Raw genomic sequence first — 21,712 nt, 5'->3', positions numbered from 1 at the left:
TTTGTCTTTCTCTTTCTGACTTACTTCACTCAGGATGAGAGTCTCTAGTTCCATATTGCTGCAAATGGCATTATTTTGTTCTTTTTTATGGCTGTGTAGTATTCCATTGTGTATATATATAACACATCTTCCTAATCTAATCATCTGTCGATGGACATCTGGGTTGTTTCCATGTCTTGGCTATTGTGAATAGAGCTGCAGTGAACATGTGGGTGCATGTGTCTTTTTCAAGGAAAGTTTTGTCTGGACATATGCCCAAGAGTGGGATTGCTGGGTCATATGGTAGTTCTATACATAGTTTTCTAAGGTACCACCATACTGTTCTCCATAGTGGTTGTACCAGCTTACATTCCCACCAACAGTGCAGGAGGGTTCCCTTTTCTCCACACCCCCTCCAGCATTTGTTATTTGTGGACTTATTAATGATGGCCCTTCTGGCTGGTGTGAGGTGGTATCTCATGGTAGTTTTGATTTGCATTTCTCTAATAATCAGTGATGTTGAGCATTTTTGCATGTGCTTGTTGGCCATCTGTATATCTTCCTTGGAGAAATGTCTATTCAGGTCTTTTCCCCATTTTTCAGTTGGGTTATTGGCATTTTTGCTGTTGAGTTGTGTAAGTTGTTTGTATATTTTAGAGATTAAGCCCTTGTCAGTTGCATTGTTTGAAACTATTTTCTCTCATTCTGTAAGATTCTTTTTGGTTTCCTTTGCTGTGCAAAAGCTTATCAGTTTGATTAGGTCCCATTGGTTTGTTTTTGCTTTTATTTCTATTGCTTTGGGAGACTGACCTGAGAACACATTTGTGAGGCTGATATCGGAGAATATTTTGCCTATATTCTCTTCCAGGAGTTTGATGGTGTCTTGTCTTATATTTAAGTCTTTCAGCCATTTTGAGTTTATTTTTGTGCATGGTGTGAGGGTGTGTTCTGGTTTCATTGATTTGCATGCAGCTGTCCAGGTTTCCTAGCAATGCTTGCTGAAAAGACTTTTTCCCATTTTATGTTCTTGCCTCCTTTGTCAAAGATTAATTCACCATAGGTGTCAGGGTTTATTTCCGGATTCTCTATTCTGTCCCATTGGTCTGTCTGTCTGTTTTGGTACCAGTACCACACTGCCTTGATGACTGCTACTTTGTAATATTGCTTAGCCACAGTTGTCGCTTCATTTTAGTAAGAGGATGGAGAAGCTGGCATAAGAACGAATACTCAGACCCCACAAGAATGTGGCCCTTTCTTTGACAGCTCTGTGCACTTTTAGCGAGTTCATATGACTTCAAACCACCTCTGTGCCTTCAGGAAGAGAAATGTTATAGAATTTACTCCTTGTAGTGATGTTGCTGGGACATTACTTGTGTAGCTGAGATATTTGACTTCATAAATCTTGGGTAGGTGAGTCCTGAGTCTGTCTCGTTATCTCGATCCTCATGGGCAAGGACGTGATGGGAGAGTAGTGTCTGTTTAGGTGAGTGTCAGCAGTGTTTCTGCTCACATTTACACTGGTGATTTGTAGTTGTCCTATGGAATGGGCAATAAAGGATGCTGCTGGAGAGGGGACCACTTATCTTTTCAAAAACTTTACAATGACTCTTCTGCTTTAGGCTTCTGGAGCCAATTCCATTTTCTTCACATCACTGATTCATTCATTCACTATGTGCTTATGTATGATATCCTATTTCCTAGGCACGGTCAGTGCTATTACAATGAGAAACTGGCAGGAGAAAAAATCTTTTACCTTGAACAGAGTACCCCAGATAAAAATGAATCTCAGAGTTAGTCTTCCTGATCTTTTATTACATAATACTTATGAAAAAGATGGCCATAACGTCTGTGTTTTTAGTGGAGAATTTTTCATCCTATTGTCAAAATATACTCAACTTCAAAACAGTTATTAGAGTTCTACTGTGGCGTAGAGTTAAGGATCTGGCATTGTCACTGCTGTGACTTAGGTCGCTGCTGTAGTGTGGGTTCCATCCCCAGCCTGAGAACTTTCACATGCCATAGGTGTGGCCAAAAAACGAAAACAAAAACAGAGCCAACAACAAGACAGTTTTGACATCATTTTTACACATACTGCCTTTTTCAGGAAATTAGGTAGGTGGAATTAGTTCTGTTTTGTTTTACAAGTCATGGAACTGAGGTTTGAAATATGAAGTAGCTTGCCCAAGATTCCATGAGTGCAAATGTAGGATTCCTACTCAGGCTTTCTTATTATAAACGGTGTCAAACTTATTCTCATGTGACTTATGATTAAAAATTGAAAAACTAAACATTTTCATCTTTATGGTAGTAATTACCAGTGATCCATTCCTTAAATGAAAAGCCAATTTTATTAATAGTTGGGAGCAATTTGTTACTAAAATAAATTCACAGTATTGGCAGTAATTGTCTTGTTCAATAGTATCTAAGTTTGGACTAGTTCCCTAGTTACCAGTGTTGCTAGTTGCTAATGTGATAACTGTAAAATGTGATTTGGAAAAAGAGTCCAAAATGGTTTATATTTTGTGCTTGTTGTTTTTACCCTTTAATAGAACCTCAGAGTGCATTATTATTTGTAGCTACAGTGCATGTGTTTGCCATGTATTTAGAAATAAATATATATATATGAATTCATGTCACGATGCTGAAATAAGAACATTTTGGAAAAACAATTATATGAAAACCCTCTAAATATAAATATTTTTGGCCTATGAGGTTAATTGGAACCAGTTATATAATCGCTTACTGCCTTTCAAAACACCTTGGCAAACAGAAGATCATTGCTCCATGTAATCGGGAACCCCTCGCCCAAGTGAAAACTAGTTATACTGCTTTTAATGGTTGTCAAAAGAAAGAGTTTGGAATTTGATTGGCATTTCTCTTGAATCAAATTGCAGTGCCCCTCAGCAGATAGGTTACTAAAAATATGGCATGATCTAAATATAATTGTATGAACCACCTGTTTTGTTAATTCCTCCAATGCCTTACCAGGTTCCTTTCCAAGTTGGAAAAAAATTATGTGCTTCCTTAGGAGCCTTGAGGCAAAGCTTTAATATTTTTATTATTTGAACAGAAATTCCTCTGCAGTAGGGTAGCTTGTACAAAAATCGATGGAAGCAAAATACTTTTAAGTCCTTCATTGATGTATATGGGCAAACCCCTTGGAAAACAAATTATTGTTTCTTGAACTTACTAGTTTATAGCATGGCGTTTTGTTGAAGGAAAGGCCTTTGAGTTATAGGAAAGACAATATTATTTGCAGGCTAAAGGGTTCTAGCATGACTCAAAAGGAGGTGCTGATGGACTCTGGATACCACTATGCTCACCTTTCACATGAGACCACAGGTTGGACCCATGTGTGGGTTTATTGCAACATTATCTTTGAAGTACCTCATCGTTAGATTTTGATTCAAAAGGAATATAAAATAAATTTCCAAGGTATAGATATTTTGTCTTTTTTTGGGGGGGGGGAAAGTGTTCCATTATTCAAAATAGTTTTGTGATGAGTACTAAGCTGCCTCATGTCTATTTGTATCTTTTACCAGCATACGATCACATTTCCCCTCTTCAGCATGCTTTTTAAAAAAGGCAGAAAGTGATTTTCTTCCATGGGTCCATTTGCTCAGGTTTCAGAAATAGTCTTTGTTACTTCTAAGTAGAGTTAATCATTTTCCTGGGGAGGCAAAGAAAGCTGGAATTTTAGTATATGTTGAAAATAAGTGACTTGTAGTTGTTTTTGGAAAATAAGTACTGGTAGAATTAATGAAATATGCTAGAGTATAGTGTACTAGAAAACTGTGCAAGAAATAGATGGATTCTTTATACATAGCTTTTCTGTTTTATAGACTAGGATATCAGTATATCTGATGGAATTTCCTTCATTTTTAAGCCTTTTAAAAATGTGTAATCTTGGGGAGTTCCCGTTGTGGCTCAGTGGTAGCAAACCTGACTGGTATCCGTGAGGATGTGGGTTCGATCCCTGGCCTTGCTCAGTGGGTTAAGGATCCGGTGTTGCCATGAGCTGTGGCATAGGTCACAGATGTGGCTTGGATCTGGCATTGCTGTGGCTGTGATATAGGTTGGAGGCTACAGCTCTGATTCGATCCCTAGCCTGGAAACCTCCATATGCTCCAGGTGCGGCCCTAAAAAGACAAAAAAAAAGAGAAAAAAGTATAATCCTGAGTTCCTGCTGTGACACAGTGGGTTAAGTATCCAGCATTGGCTCTGTGGTGGCATGTGTTAGATCCCTGGCCCAGTGTAGTGGGTTAATGATCTCGCGGTTCTGCAACTGTTATGTAGGTTGCAGCTCTGGCTCAAGTTTGATCCTTGGCCAGGGAACTCCCATATGCTTCCGGAGCAGCAAAAAAAAAAAAAAAAAAAAGTAATTGTAATATATTAGCACATTATGTAATTAAGAATGCCTAAACATTTTATTTTTCATCATTGAAAGGAAACAAATTCATGTAACTATATCTCAGACAAGTCCCTAAACTACCATAACTTAAGAATATTAGAGAAAAAAGATAAAGAATTACTCAAGGGTATATGGGGGAAAAAAATCAGGTATTCTATTATGTTACACAAATGTTTGTTTCTACGGATATGTCTTAAGTGCCTGCTGTATCTCAGGCAACGTCTTAGATTTTGGAACTATGAAAATAGTGATGGCCTTTCGGGAGATGTCGATGTGGTAATAATTGCGAATGTAAAGAGGAATTTATGACTAGCATTGCCATAATCATTTAAAATGGCTTTAAGTTATTACAATTAAAATAGTGATTTAAATGTGCTATTTGCACAAATTTAAAGCTACGCTTTCAAAGTTATTATGCCTAAATAATTTAAAGAGGATTATAATTAAGATATGGAAATGAAGCCTCATTTACTAAAATGGTGCTTCTCATAGTGTTCCTAATTCGGTCATTCATTTCTGATTGGTTCTTCACAGACATTTTCTATGTGGAAAGTTGCCAAGTTTCGCATGTAGATAAGTCTGTATATGTGTATTCAGAGGCGTGATGAGTGCTTTTCAGGGTCAAGCATAAGGAGTGCAGTCCGCCGCTGCCTGTGCAGCTTAGCCTGGCCGTCTGCTGCATGTCCCCTCCTTGGCAAAGCTTCAGCCTCACTGTTCTCTGTCACTTGAACCTGCCAAGCTTTTCCCTGTCACTGGGCCTTTCAGTCACTGCTCTTCTGTTTGCAGTTTTCCATGGCTACCTCCTCACTATTCTAGCCTCAGCCTAGAGTGTCTCCCCAGCTCACCCTCTGCGATTCTCTGTCTCCTTGCCCTACTTTATTTTCTCTCTTTCTTTCTTTTTCTTGATTGCACCTGTTATTTCCAGACCTAGTACATTTTTATTGTCCATCTTTACCCCTGTAAGTATGAATTCTTTGAAGGCAAAGATGTTATCACGGTCATCTCTTTATCTCTAGCCCCCAGAACTGTGCCTGGTACCTAGGTGCTCCTTAAATATTAGTCACCTGTTTTGGAGGGTTTATCAAAATTGGCGTATGATCGCTAGTACAGCACATTGGATTAAGGCATGAATTGTGGAGCCAGGCCAACTGGGTTCATATCTTGGTCCTGTCACTTACTAGGTGTGAGACTTGGACAAAGTACTTAACCTCTTTGTTTCTCCTTTGTCTAACCTGTAAAGTGGGGGTAATAAAAACTTACCTCAGGGTTATTGGGTGAAATAAATTATAAACATATGTGAATGAGGTCTGCTATATACATTGGAGTTATCTATTACTATTATAAATGCTTACCTTCGCTGATTCAGCCTTACCAAGCTAGAGAAACAGATCTGTCTGTAAAAGCTGACTGTTTGAAGAATTCTTTCTGCTCTCTTGACTATCAGTAGGTACACATTCTGTTTCTTTCATTTCTTACTGGATAAAGCATCCCTTGCTGTCTTAGCAGCTGCATAAAAGTATTCTTTAATCTTCTGAGGTGATTGCTTTGACTCTCGTTCTTTCTCCCACTTCTCTTCAACCTGTTGATAATTCACCTACAGAGCCCTTCTCAGAGTGTTTTCAAGTGCTGAAGATAAGATGCAAAATAAATTAGTTATAGTGAAATATAGTTATCAAGATATTAAATATAGCCATGTAAAATTTTACCTGCCAACACATTAAATAAGATCTAATAGCAGATCTGGAGTTCCTCCTCTGGCGCAGCGGGATTAATGATGTCCCTGCAGCGCCGGGATGCAGGTTTGATGCTGGCTGTGCACAGTGGGTAGGTTAAAGGATCCAGCATTGCCATGGCTTCTGCATAGGTTGCATCTGAACCCTGGACGGGGAGCTCCATATGCCACAGGGTGGCCAAAAGATAAACAACACAAAACAAAATTTAAAAAGATCTAATGGCAGATCTAATAGCAATCTTAGTATTGTTGAGCATAAACAGAATTTTGAGATTTGAAACATCTTCCTGTGATTAAAATATCTGCTCTCCACTGGCAATGTCACTGGTCTTTTTTTGCCTATATTCACAGTTGAAGGAAAAAAAAATAGTAGTGTACTATAGATCCTGTTTTACTGTCTTATATTTTGGTGTAGTAATTGTATTGGAGGTCTTTCCATATCACTACATAAAATGTTTATTCTAAATTTCAGTTACAGGTTAATGGCAATAAAGATACCTTTTTTTCCTCTCATCTGCTTAGGGTCTCTCCTGATTATAACATCCCTATATTCAAGGGTTCATATTCTATCTCTAACCTGTGTGTCTCGATTTGTCCTACTTCTGCTCAACATAAGCTGAGTTTATAAAGAGTAGGAAATAATTGCATTCATGGTTTAACAGATATATACGGTGCACCATGGCTGCTATGTGTCAGGTAGCAATGGAAATTCAGGGCTAAGTCTCTGCCAGATTCTTAATCCACTGAGCGAGGCCAGGGATCGAACCTGCATCATCATAGACACTATGTTGGGTTCTTAACTCTCTTAGCCACAATGGGAAATCCTGTTTATTCTTTTTTGCCTGAGACCACAGATATACCATCTTATGGCTGTACCACAGTTTATGTGAATATACTCTATCAATGGGTTTTTGAATTGGTTCTAATATTTTGCTATTAAAAACAGTACTATAGTTAATAACTATAATTACATTATCTCAACACTCATGGAAATGTATAGAATCTGTAGGATAAATTTTCAAAAGGGGAATTTCTGTGTTAAAGGGCAATCACATTTGTAATTCCAATAGATAATTGCTAAATACTCTGCATTGTGACTGCACCAGTTAACATTTTCAACAGCAGTATAGGAGAGTGCTTGCTTTTCCACAGACATGTTTGAAGTCTGTTACAAAACAGATAAGTCTGTTATTTTCTAGTGCTGCTACAGCTTTATTTAGAAAGTTTATATCATTGATCCTTTGGAATTTATTCTGTGTGGAATGTATCCAAATTATTTTGTCCAGATGTCTGCCCACATGTTGAAGTCTCTCAATTAAATATTCTTTCCTCATTGATTTGAGATGAGGTCTATACACTAACATGAAGTCCTGTGATTTAGGATATATTACATGTCTTTTTATTTGGTTCATTGGTCCGTTGGTCTCTTCTTTTGCCAGCATTGGAGTATTTAATGTGGCTTTATAATATTTTAATATCTTGTAGTTCTAGCCTCACTTCACTGTTTTCTTATCATTATCTTGGTTATTTTTTATTTTTCTGTGTGTACTTCAAAAGCAGCTTGCATGTTAAAAAAATCTCATAATATTTTTAAAAATTGAAATCTTGTTAAATGAGGAACATGGCAAGTGGTATTATCTGTTTAAGATCTCTTCCATGGTTCTCTAGGAGGGCTTTGGCATTTTACTGGGATCTTACAAATTTGTTTTATTCCTGGGCATTTCCCCTTTTTACTTGTAAATCAGGTTGCTTCTTCCATAATATCTTCTAATTGTTTTTCATACATATGAACATAGTCGAAGCCTGTGTATTTTCTCACTGAATTCACTTAGTTTTTATAGTCGTTTTTCAGTTAGTTCTTATTTATTAAGAGGTATACTGATATCACCTATGAAGGTGACATTTTTTTAATCTCTTCCTTTCCAATTTTTTATGTTTCTAATCTTTTATCTAGTTCTGTTATCTAGTACAGGTGATACTGGGCATCATTGTATTCCTAATCTAAGTGGGATTGCCTTGCATATATCTTTGCTATGCGTGATGCTGTCTTTAGGCTGTGATAGAGTTTGTCTTATTAAGGGAGTATCTACTTATATTTTATTAATGTTTTAAAAAATCAAAAATGTTTGTTGAATTTTCTCAACATGTGATATTGTGTCAATTTCTGCTGTACAATGAAATAACCCAGTCATACACAGTCATGCACATATTTTCTCATATTTTCTTCCATCATGGTCTCTCCCAAAAGACTGGCTAAAGTTTCCTATTATATACTCTAATATATTCTATATAATCTAATATAATATACTCTATATACTCTAATATATATATATATACTCCAATATACTCTATTCTAATAAAAAATAAACAAAAACCCAAAAGGCATGTGATTTTATTCCTGTGTGTGTGATTACAATGAATTGAGATTCCCCATATAGAACTGTACTTACACTCTTATGAAAAACTCTACCAGTCATGTATTTTCACGTTTGTTAATACAATTTAGGACTTTTAGCTTGATATTCATAGTTGAGCTTGTCCTGTCTTTGTTTTGTTTTAGTGCTTTCTTCACCAGGTTTTGCTATACATTGACACTAGCTTCATAAAATTAACTTGGATTTTTCCCCCCATGTTTTGGAACAGCTCAAGTAAAAGTGGGATTATCTGCTCTTTCAAGGTTTGGTGGAATTCCTCTGTGAAATCATCAAGGCCAGGAGTTTTTGTGATGTAACTTTGACATCTTTTTCTATTGTTATGTAGAAAATGGGTCTCTTTGGACTTTCACCCTTTGTGGAATCATTTTGGTAAATAATATTTTCCTAAAAAATTACCTCTATTGTAAATTCCCCCTCTTACTGTCTATTTTTCTGCTTTCCTAGGGCATTGGCATCGTGTAATCTTTCTCTTCCAACTGCCGTGCCATGATTTTCACCATAATTCAGGGTTTGTTACCCCTTTTCTGGCTCTAAGCCTCTGTCTTATAGCTACCAGTACTTTCTTGCTACCATCTGTAACAAACACACAGTGATTAAATTTTGTATCTTACAGTATTACGCATTCAGAATATGTTATCCAATATCTACTATGTGGTAGGCATGACAAGCATGTAGAGAAAATTATAGACAAAGCTCCACTCTCATAGGCTTATATTTTAGTTGTTGCTATCAACCAGGTAACAAATGTAAATAAAAATCTGTCATGTAGTGATAAGACTTACAGTGAAAAGTGATCCTGGATAGTGGGGTAGACATAGGAGTCTGGGTAACATTTTAATAAAAGGTCATGAATGCTGAAACAAGTGATAGAGGGAGCCAGCAGGAAAAAGTGGTTTAGGCAGGTTTTGTAAGTGCAAAGGTCCTGAGGTGGGAGAATACTTGTCATGTTTAGGGAATAACAAAGGCATCAGGAATGGGGCTCTATAATGAGCCAGGGTGGAGTGGAAGAAGGTGAGGTCAGAACTGTTGGTCGTCTGTGTACTGCAGGGGGGGTGAGGGGTGGAAAGGGGTGGGCAAATCATGCAGGACACTGTAGACCATTGTAAGGAATTTGGATCTTTCACGGCATGATGTGAAAAATCATAGTACTTTTTTCTTTTTGTTTATTTATTTATTTTGTTTTGAGAACAACATGATCTAGACCTAAGAAAAATTACTGTGCCTTCTCTGTAGAGACTATATAGAGCTGTAGATTTAGTTCAGGAAGGAGAGAAAGTTATGTTAGATTATGGGTATTGTGGCAAAAATTCAGAGAGGTGGTTAGATTTCAGTTTATGCCTTGAAGGTTGGGCCATTTGGATTTGCACATGAATTGAATGTGGGATTTGAGAGAGAGCCAATCCTTGGTTTCTCTCTAAGGGTTTTTGGCCTAAGCAATCTGGATAGTATTGTTGCCATTTCCTAAAAGAGGGAGCGTTGAAGAAATAGCAGGCTTGGACTGAAATCACGTTTGGCTCTGGACATGTTAAGATTGAGAATGCTCCTGTTGACCTAAGTGGAGATGTCAAAAAGCAAGTTGCATGTTGGATTCTGGAATTCAGGAGACAGGCCTTTGTGAAAATGCTTCAGTGGCTCTCCATTGCTTATAAATTCTAAATAGCTAGTATTACATTCCAGATGTTTTATCTGAGCCCAACCTTCCCTTTAAGGCTTATCTCACACCATTATGTTGTACAAAGACCCAGCCAAAAAGGCTTTCTTACTTCTAGAATGTGCTAGGCTTGTGGCCATTTTATGCCATCGCCTATGGCGTTCTTTATTACTGGACTGCATGTCATTTCAGCTCTATGTCTTGGAATACTATCCAGTCTCCCTGACTTCATACGTAAGAGGGAGAAGTGGGCCAGGAAAGGGAACTTTATGTTCAGTCAATGACATTTGGTGAAGGAACTTCTGGCTGTCCTGCTTCTGTGTGCTCATTTTAACCCTTGGCACAGTGTGCTTTCTCTACTTAGTGATGGAAGAACATTAATTTTTATTTCCTTTATTTCCAGATGGGAACATTTAAAGCACATGATGGTGAATATTTCTTAGAACCTATCATGAAGGCAGATGGCAGTGAACATGATGAGGATCATAATAAGCCACATCTTATATACAGACAGGAAGTAAAGAGGAACTATTTTCTGCCGTCTCACAAGCCTTGTGAAGTTTCAGGTAAACTATGAAGTAAAATTGCAATACTATTTAAATCCTTTTTAGATTCCAATTTATATATTTTCCTTTAATATGGAGATATATGATATTTTAAACAAATTTTCTTAACTGTAAATATCTGTTAGAACTTATCTGTAGGCAATTATGTTGTAGAATAAATTTAAATCCAAAATATTCAGTAGAGTATTCAGATAGTTTTCTGAGATGTTTTTGCTCTCATTGTTTCTAGGGGTTAGGAGATCTGACCACCTCACACAGTTGATATTCTGTGTATTACTTTACAGTTGGCCCTCCCTATATTCAGTTCTGCATCCATGGATTCAGCCAACAACAGATCGTATAGTACTGTAGTACAAATTTAGTTAAAAATAATAATAATAATAAGTGCACCATGTAATTCTAACCTGTGTTGTTCACTGTATAGGAGACACATAGCAGAGAATTGGAAACATTTTACTTTAATCTGTCAGTCACAGTAGTATGATTTTTCTCAGCAGGATTTTAGATAATTAAAAAAACTGAACCTATACGTTCCCTGGTGGCTCAGGGGATTAAGGATCTGGCACGGTCACTGTGGTAGCTCTGGTCACTTCTGTGGTGCAGCTTCAGTCCCTGGCCTGAGAACGTCCACATGTCACAGGCACTGCCAAAACCAAGCAAACAAACAACCTGAACCTAAGTGATAAGAACACGTTGCTCAATTTTGCATGTTTTAAAGTTTATATATAGGAAACATACTGCAGATAGTTTTCTGGGACGTTTTTGCTCACATTGTTTCTGAGGTTCATCCATGTTAGTGAGAAAATTTCATTATCATTGCTGAGTATATTATATCACAATTCACATACCCATTTTCCTGTCCATGAGATTTTGGGTTAGTTGCAATTTTTCACTATTATCAACAATGCCGCTGTGAAAATTTTGTCCTCATCTCTTGTGTTTGAGTTTCTCTGGAGTATACACATAGATACCAGAGAGTTCCACTTTTGTTTTGAAAAGTGGTTTTATCAGTTTATACTTACTCCAGCAATATATATGAGAAGTATTTTTGCCTCTAAAATTCAGACTACTCAAGATTTATCATAAATTAGGATCCAGGAATTGGTGGATTCCTATGAAGTGTAAGTGTGTTGCTAGTAAAAGATGTGTACCTTGCATAGAAGTTGCATTAAGTGTTGTGTCCATATTTGTTCATGAATCTTCACCGTATCATTTTATGTCACTTCTTGAAGAATGGAGAAAAGCACCTGCAGTGATCATCAAAGTACAAAATCTAGACAAAAGAGTGGGATTAGAAAGGATTTATTTGAGATTGTAGGTGTCCCTAAACTATAGTTCCAAACATAGCAATGCCATCTGTTTGGGGATCTAATGATATGTAGGCCTTTGAAGGTTTTCCCTGGGAATGCACTTCTTAACCTTTGCTATTATAAGAGTGCCATTTTGGAGTGGTTCTCACTGTGTCTAAGGCCGTGTTTTAAATCTATTGACATAATAGATGCCTTTCTTATGCTTTTAATATGAACATAAGGGTTTCATTTTTATGGCTTCAAAGAAAACACAAATGGGTACAGCTCCATAATAGAATTCTACAGAAGGCAGCTTATGCTTGTTCTGATCTACCATTCAAGAGCAGCTTGTTTAATGAATTGTTTAGCTTCTTAAGAAGAAAGCCACCAAGTAGACACTCTGAATGCGTAAATGTTTCACATAATGATATGCAGGGTTTTGCATTCACAATCTGTGTTCATTATCAGAAAGAGAATGGTTCCAGAAAAGCCAGACCCTTTTGTTGGGAAAAAAAACCCCAAAAACCAAAAAACTTATACTCAATTAGATTTATTATAAAAACTACAAATAACAAGCAGATAGAAAGGAATGGGATTTACTTCTCTTTTAACCACATATTTTCTCATTTATTTACTTAAATATTCAAAGTAGTATCATTCTTTTCCATCCTTAAATTACCTACATTTTTAGGTGTAATTAACATACATATTTTAATCACTAAAAAGGTAATCAATTAATAGCCTAAACAATTAGCCTCTAATCATCATCTTGTTAGTAAAAATGGAGAGTTGTATATGTAATTAGTAAAATGTTATCAAAGGCTTTTTTTCCCTCCTTCCCCAGTTCATACATTGTTGTTCAGAAATACTTGCAGATTTTATATATTCTAAAGGTAAACCTTCTTCATTCAGGAGGGTCCTTCAGATAGGTAGGTCTAAAGATTTAGCACATGAACCGAAAGGATGAACTGGAAACTGAGAAGTCATCCCCCCATATTTTCTATTGATTTTAATTCATTATGGCCCCCAAAATATTGTAACTCATAGTGGCTTCAGCCTTGATGAATTAGATTAAGTTGTTTTTAAGGTCAGATTTTACCATGTGCCTTGGGGCTGTATGAATTATATTTGCTGGTCAAACCCAGCCACTGTGAATGCCAGATTCCCTGGTACCTTTGTCAGACACAGTATAAGCAAAATCCAGTGGAAATGACAAAAAAAAGAAAAAAAGAAAAAAAGAAAAGCTCATAAAAACCTCTGACATGAACAAACAACCACATATACTACCACCACACATGAACAAAATTAAAACCTGAGAGGGAGGGAAGCCCTGAAAAAGATGGACAGGAAGGAGAAAAAGCTCTGCATCCTGTTAAGTGTAATTCTGCCATGGCCTATCCTTCAAGCGGATCTGAACTGGTCTCTGTTCCCCAGGGAACCCCATGAGCCTTGCTTTCTCTCTCCCATCACCTCTCTGTCCCTCTCTTCTTGGTGTCCTTCTCAGCTCAGGGTAGGAGCACAGAACATTTGTAGAGCAATGAAATGGAGGATTTGACGTGAGTGAAAAGGCAGTGTCTTTCAATGGGTTTTAGATAATATTGGCCAGCTTTTAAATTTCTGTGCTTTTCTGATTTTTTTTCTAAATTTAGTCATTGTTACAGTACAGTCCCTAAGGTATATAAAGGAGGGAACTGGGTGAGATTTCCATCTTTCCATTCAGCTTCTCAAAGCCCGGTGGGTGGAAAAGAACACAAAAACAGGAAAACTGTAAAAATGAACCAAGGCTGCCCTACCTGTGTTAGGAGCAATATGGTAGGCAGATCCAGGGGCTGAGTGACAAAAACTGCCTTGGGTTTCTCCAAGTATGTGCTGTTTAAACCATTTAATCTCGGCTGTGGAATATTTCCTGGTATTTTATTTTTTTAAAAAAAGGAAGATGGGCTTATATTAAAACATCCACGGGATTTGTTTTATTGAAGTATGGTAAGGTGATAGACATGGAGATAACGGCTTTTGAAAGAAGAGTTCATTACAATCCCCACGAGGAGACACACCCCCCTGGACCACATGGAGAAACAGTCAGGTTGGTCAGAGGCAGAAGGAGTGAGGGGAAAGCAAGGGCAAAGGCTTTATTTCTACAGCAGTGGGAACAGAGGGAGAGGGGCTGTCCTCTGTTGGGCAGGACGTGAAACACAGGTCTTAGGGTTTCTGTCTAAATCAAGCACATGCTATAATGCAAACTTAACAAGTGTTACTTTTTAAAGTCCTATTCAATCAACTAGAAAATACTGACTTATGTTTGAACAACCAATTATTTGCCTTAGACCCACAGGTTTTTCTTTTTTGCTTTATTTGTTGATCAGTATTCTAAAATGCATGAAAGTAATTGTTTTCTTAAGTGGGTGTTCTTCAGTCTTATTGTTCTAGTAATGTTCTTAAGTTAAACTTCATCCCAAACCAGAGAGAAATCCTGAACTGTGAAATTTTACCTATTAAGATTTTGAGACTGTGCATGCTATGGAATAGAATGCATATATTTTTATATATGGCTATATGTCTGTATATGGCTATATACTCTTCAAAGCACTCTTCAAAGCACTCTTCACAGTTGTATGTCACTAATCTTGGACTAATTCTGAGCTATAATCATCCTCAACTTACATGCTTTCTATGAGGGCAAAACCTAGTGTTGCCATGACAGTTTTTTGTTTCACTCATATAAGGTTATTTTATTAGCTGATCTATTTTGCCAGTTGTGTGCTCTCCTTCTCATAATAGTGGCATGAACATGTGTTTAATGATGTATTCCAAAGAGTAGAATCAATCTGCCACATATTATACTTATTTTGTGTTGTCATTATTATTATGCCTGTGGCAGTTCCCAAAGCTTGGAACTTCTATTTTGTCTGTGAAGTCTTGTATTATCTAGTTATACTTCTAGTGAGGTTAGCAATTCCCACATTGGGTGAATTATGTGAAATGGGCAAATGAGGGAGGGAACCAACATGCTAGGAACCAGAGGGTGTGTTTATCCAGCCTGACAGGTGTATTTTGAAAATGTATATCATAGAAGGGGACCTCTATATTTTAACTGTGGTCACAGCAGTTCTTTCCAGAAAGGTTTATCTGAAGAATGTCTACCCTTAAGAATTTAACCGTTTTAAAAAATCTTCCTTTCTTGGAGTTCCCATTGTGGCTCAGTGGTTAACGAATCCAACTAGAAACCATGAGGTTGCAGGTTCAATCCCTGGCCTTGCTCAGTGGGTTAAGGATCCGGCATTGTGGTGAGCTGTGGTGTAGGTCACAGATGTGACTTGGTGTAGGCTGGCGGCTACAGCTCTGATTAGACCCCTAGCCTGGGAACCTCCATATGCCGTGGCCCTAGAAAAAACAAAACAAAAAAATTTTTCCTTTCTTTGTATTTGGATTGCATATTTCATAACTACATCATTAAACTGGGTAACGTTTTGTTTGTCAAATTCATGATTCCTTCTAGTTGTGAAGCATTGTATTTTCTTGATATTTTCTCTGAATCAGCTTGGGAATGAACTGGGAGAATTGTGAGTCTTGAGGTATATGAGAAATTATCAGTTACAACTGCTATTTGAAGAGTAAGCTATACAAGTGTTTTGAATATGAGTGTTAAACAAGCTCTCATATTTCTGTTAAGATCTGATTGCCTCTCACTGTAAAATTAGAGTTTTAGAACTGGTTATTGGATTTTGCAAAGTAGAGATGATTGGAGCCCTTAAATGTTGTGCTTGCTGATTGGAATGGAATAAAACTCATAAAACTAAGGTGTTATGAAGAAGACTTAGATGAACTGTCTTTAGGCTTTCCTTGTTAAAAACGAATCCTGTCGACGGTAAAAAAAACTTCATAAAAAAGGTGATATAGTAAACTTTGGAATACAGCATAAATAAACTATTTCCTTGAATTAAGAGCTCAATCTGCCAGTTTCAAACTTTGATTTATTCCTTTTGTCAAAATCAAAAAATAGTGGATTTAATAAAAGCATTAAAAGCAGTGTAATTTTATTTCATGTAAAAGTTGATTGGGCTACTTCACAGGAATTTAAGACACTTAGCATAACATTTATTCTGGAAAGCGTCCATATATGTTAATCTGGTTTTGGATATTATTTTTTCTTCAATTGGTTTATTTATCTATCATTGTGCCAATACCAAAAATACACTCAAAATATTAAAATATGCTGAAAATAATCCTAAACATATTAAAGCTCCATTGTAAGTCTTGAAATGTGGTAGAATAAGTCCTTGAATTTATTCACGATTATGTTGGCTATTTAGAATCAATTTTTTGATTTCTACAAAAGGAAAAAAGAGATTTTTATCAGATTTAATTAGATCAGTAGATCATTTTGGAGCAGTGACATCTTTTTAATATTGTCTCTAAAACATCAGTATGGCATAACCATATATTCTTGCTTAATTTCCCATTTAATATTTTATAGATTTCTTTGTTGAGGTCTTATACATTTGTTTTCTTTTTGGGTATTTGTTCAGTTTTGACTCTGTTATAAATGGCGTAATTTAAAATTTTTTCATATTATTGTGCATATAATGCAGGCAGTTTTTGTATTGATCTTGTAATTAGCAACTGTGTTTGTATAGTCCAATAGTTTATCTGTTCATACTATTGGATTTTGTACATTAGTAGTTATATAAGACAGTTTTGCTTCTTCTTTCCTAGTCTTTCAACATTTTCTTTTCTTGCCTTACTGCACTGACTAGGATTTCTAGAACAATGTTGAATGGAAATAACAATAATGAAAACCCTTGACTCACAGCCAATTTTAGAAGGAAAGCTCTTGACCTTTTCTGATGTGTACAATGTCTGCTGTAGGTTTTTCTTAGGAAGAAAATTCAATTGTTTTCTGATTAAGGAAGTTCCCCCAAATTCCTACTTTATTAAGAACTTTTTTTTTTTCTGCACCCATGGCATGCAGAAGATCTTGGGCCTGGGATTGAGTGCATACCACAGCAGCGACAATGCCAAATCCTTAACCACTAGGCCACTTGGGAACTCAAAAAACTTTTATTATGAATGGGTGTTGAATTTTATCAAAACATTTTCTGCTGCATGTAGCAAGGTGATCATATTTTTCTCCCTTTTTTTTCAGTTAATTTATTTTCAAATGGGAAATCCACTTTGGGTTTTTATGAGACTGGATTTGGTAATATTTTCCTTAGTATTTCTGTATCTGTGTTCATGAATGAATTTAGTTTTAGTTTTTCCCTCATTGCATAGAAAAAAGCAAGGAAGATGAGGACTTATTGAATAGAATGATTAAAATGATGGACCCTGGAATACAAAATAGGCAATAATTTTTTATGCAAAAAATGAAGTAAGAGAGGTAAATAACCCAATAGATTTGTGGAGAGCAATAAATATAAAATTTTCTATCTAAAGTATTAGGTCAGTAATCAGCCAGGTAGCTCATTGTACAGTATTCTTTTGATCTACCAAAACACACAACTTAATAGCAAATATTTAGTGAAATAAAATTTAATCTTTGACTTTGTACTCTTTAGTCACATGATACTTTCCTCATGAAGAGGATGCAAGAATTATTTGCAATTAAAATCTGATTCAGAATTGCAGCATTCAAAAATAGCCCTGCATACAGACATTGAGCCATGAGACTGGACTGCTCTCACAATGAATACAAGTGTAGGAGAAAATTAAACAAGGATGGGCCATGTTCTTGGCTGGTCCCAGCCTGTGTTCCACCCTTTGTCAAGATCATTACTGCTGGAGTGAGAGTTGGGCCAGGCACCACGTCAGTCACATATATACTGTTTCATGTGAAGAACATCCAGACCTTTGGACCTACCCCAAGAAAATTTCTCCCTCGGAAAAGAGCCAGCAAAATGAAGAGAAAAATACTCCCTTTCCATTCTGCAGTTTGCATCTTCTTTTGCACATATTTGAATATACCTAGGTGTTATAGTAACTTTTGGTGTAAGACTGACAAAAACATTCTTTTAGAAAGTGGTGATTTGTTAACTTCTGAGATGTAGCATAAAATATAGTAACAGAATACCTACTTGAAAATAAGAGCTCAATCTATCAAAGATTTCAAAGTTTGACTTTTTCCCCACTATTGTCAAAACCCAGAAATAGTGGACCTAAGAAATTGAAAAAAGGAGTTCCCATCGTGACGCAGTGGAAATGAATCCAAACCATGAGGAACCATGAGGTTGCTGGTTCCATCCCTGGCTGGATTTGGTATGAGCCTATGGTGTACATCACAGACGTGGCTAGGATCTGGCTTTGCTGTGGCTGTGGTGTAGATCGGCAGCTGTAGCTACAATTAGACCCCTAGCCTGGAAATCTCCATATTGCTGTGGAGGTGGCCCTAAAAAAAAAAAGTTGAAAAAAGTGATGTGAATAAAAACTGATTTCATAATAAAGATATTAAGTACTATTAAGATATCACATAAAATTTTATTTTTTAACATTTATATTCAGAGACAGTTTTAATTAGACCTCTAAGTTTTCCAGTGTTATATTTACTTTATAAATCATCTTTAATATTTCTTATTTTAAAAAACTTTTTAGGCAAATAGTAAAGGTTCAAAGAATATTTCACAATATTTGAATATTTGAATATTTCAATATTCAAATATTCAAAGAATATTTCAATATTTGAGTATTCAAATATTTGAATATTGCAAATATTCAAAGAATATTTCTTTCTTTTGTGTTAGCCTATAATATGGCTCAGTATGGCACTGTTTAACACATAATAAGTGTTCCAGGCACTGAGAAAATAATAAACACATCTGCTTTATTAAAAAAAAAAGAATTCAATTTTCAGTCAAAACCGTTTTCAGAATTTTATTTTATTTTTTTTTCAGCTACTCAACTATAACTTTTTTCAATTTTTATTTTATTTATTTATTTTTTATTTCCTCAGTACATTATTTTTTTTCTACTGTACAGCATGGTGACCCAGTTACACATACATGTATACATTCTTTTTTCTCACGTTATCATGCTCCATCATAAGTGACTAGACATAGTTTCCAGTGCTACACAGCAGGATCTTATTGCTAATCCATCAGGAGGAGTAAATATATAAAGAAATAAATTGTTAGAATTCCCTGGTGGCCTAGCATTTAAGGACTCAGTGTTGTCACTGCCCTGGCTGCAGTTACTGCTGTGGCTTGGGTTTGATTCCTGGCCTGCTGTGAGTGTGGCAAAAAAGAAAAATTGTAATGACCAGAGAAGGCTTGGAATAAAGAATGAATTAAAATATAAACTTAGATTACATTTTAGATTTTCATGAGTTTATAACTTTATTTTCCAAAAATATTCTAGATATAAATTATAATTCAACATAATAGGAAATGCTCATCTAAGACTTTTAACAAGTTACCTAGTAAGAGTGTGGAAAAATAGTATACCAATATTTGAATTCATAGAGCAAAAAGGACATAATGCTCACATATGCCTACTTTGAGCTAACTTTGCTCTTTGGGAGGTGTTCTAGAATGCTCAGTGCTTAAAATTGCCTCAAGGTAGTTCTGATGTGATTCCACATGGGGCAGATTGTCAGATAATGTGGCAAAGCTAGCTCAGTGAGCAACTCATGCAAAATTTGAAAAACAGAGGGAGTTATGTTATTGATTATTAAATAATAGTAAGTGGCTATGGTTTAGGAGTGGATTGCCATGAAGTCTTCTCTGAAAATAGGAATTTAGAATTAGGAATAAGATTGATAAGGCAGAATTCTGTACTCTTGTCTGTTTTAATAGTGTTACGCAATGTTCTAATTTCAGCGGCCATACATCTTCACAAAAAAACTCACTACAGGGTTAATGTGATATGTAGTGTTCATCGTGAATTCTGAACAAACTGATTTTTCTTTGAAGAATGAAATGTTACATTTCATTGACATGTTCAGTTGCTTGGGTATAAATTTAACCCACTGGTAAGATTTTCAAACAGCTTTTAAAGCAGTAATGAATTGGGAGTTTAGAATATCACATTATTGTATATAAAATTGTCCATCTAAATTTTTCTGATATTTGTGTTGGTTGGTTAATCTGTCTTAGTTTCACTTTGCTTAGAATTTCTGATAAGGGGTCGGATTAGATGTGGAAAGGCACTTCCTAAAATGCCAAGGGCAACACAAGTGTTCTTCTTTTACACCCATCAAGTGTAGAGGGTAGGATGCCAAAAGCTGTAAAGAGACAACCAGTGAGTATCCCCTTCCACTGAGAAAAAATCTCAAAGGTTTTGAATTTATGAATGAATACGTGCTTGTTTTCATCTCTTGATCTGTGCAAGAACCCTTGATTCAGCTTGTTAGAGAAACTGTCTTCTACATCTTTAGAGCAAGCTCCATGGGTTGACTTGTGAATGTAGCAGAAGAAAGGGTATCAACTCTGTACCACTTGACAAGTGCATCCTTTGCCTTGTCAACACACATAGCAGAAGGAACTAGAATTTCTTTCTGGAATGTAGGATTAATGGGAGTCATTTGGGGGTTTTCACTGCCCTCTTATTTTTTTTTTCTCAGGGCTACTAGAGTAAAAGGACAGTCCTGGATCTGTTTCAAGTCTATGCAAGGTAGAGCTTGGCTCAACTCTATGACTCTGTAATGCAGGGAAGACTGGACTCCCCTATTTTCATGAGTATGACTAGCTAGTTGCTCTTTTAATTTTGTAGGAGGCAGCATTTTCTATTATGACCCTGGTTACTAAATTCTTAACATTCTGCATGTATTACCCACATATGACCTTTATAAGAGTCATGTGATGTGAATTCAGATGTAATAATTGATGTTGAGGAAATATGAATTCATCTCTTTGTTATGCCACTTATGTAGTTGGTAGCTGTTGCAATTTTTTGTAACCTGTCACGTGTTTCTGTTTTAAAAAGTGCACCATAATAGTAACTGATTCAGGGATGCGGTGAGGACAAATGATGTAATGATTCTTTTGTGTTTCACAGGCAAGTCCAAACTCTTGCGCACATTTGTTATTAGTAGATGGGGTAATTATTACTTTGAAATAAAACACTATATTTTTATTTATGTATATTTTATAAACTACATGCCATAATATGGTGAGAGTGGTTGAGATTTCTTAATATAGATCAATCAGACAGCTGTAGATTTTTATGAGTTTTTATATTATCGAATACTACTGTTTTAAAAAGTACTTTCCATAATTATTTGTATAAGCTATGTTAGCATGGGCAGTTTACTTGACCCTCCTGTTTCTTCAGATATAAAGTTGCTTCAGATGTAAAGTGAAGATAATTATACCATACCCACCTTAGAAAGTTATTAAAATAGTAAATAACTTAGGTGAAATGTCCAAGTACCTGGTCCACAGTAAGCACTCATTGACATTATGTTTGCCATTATTGTCGCTACTAGTATTAGTAAGAAAACTCAATAGGGTGACAATATGGAACATATATTAGATCTAGAAAACAGCGAAAATCATGAGAAAATATGACGTAGGTGTCACAACATGCCTGACATAATCAGTCTTTATTTCAAGGTATACTCAATTCCTTAAACTGGGAATCCTGTTGGGTATTTAACAAGTAGTTTTAAATATTGATGGTCTAGAATAAGCTTCATTTGATTCCATGCCTTTTTTAAAAA

General features: G+C 36.0%; 1 protein-coding gene across 1 annotated transcript in view; it reads left to right on the top strand.

The window, feature by feature from the left end:
* ADAMTS20 (ADAM metallopeptidase with thrombospondin type 1 motif 20) overlaps window positions 1–21,712 on the top strand; it is a 170,511-nt gene that overhangs the window by 11,176 nt on the left and 137,623 nt on the right. The window contains exon 3 of the mRNA XM_047788004.1: window positions 10,612–10,774. Within this exon, the coding sequence (XP_047643960.1) occupies window positions 10,612–10,774 (163 nt within the window). The remainder of the gene's footprint in view (window positions 1–10,611; window positions 10,775–21,712) is intronic.

This window comes from Phacochoerus africanus, chromosome 7 (assembly GCF_016906955.1).
Source record: "Phacochoerus africanus isolate WHEZ1 chromosome 7, ROS_Pafr_v1, whole genome shotgun sequence".
In the NCBI taxonomy this organism is placed as follows: Eukaryota; Metazoa; Chordata; class Mammalia; order Artiodactyla; family Suidae; genus Phacochoerus; species Phacochoerus africanus.
This window is presented reverse-complemented; position numbering and strand designations above follow the sequence as displayed.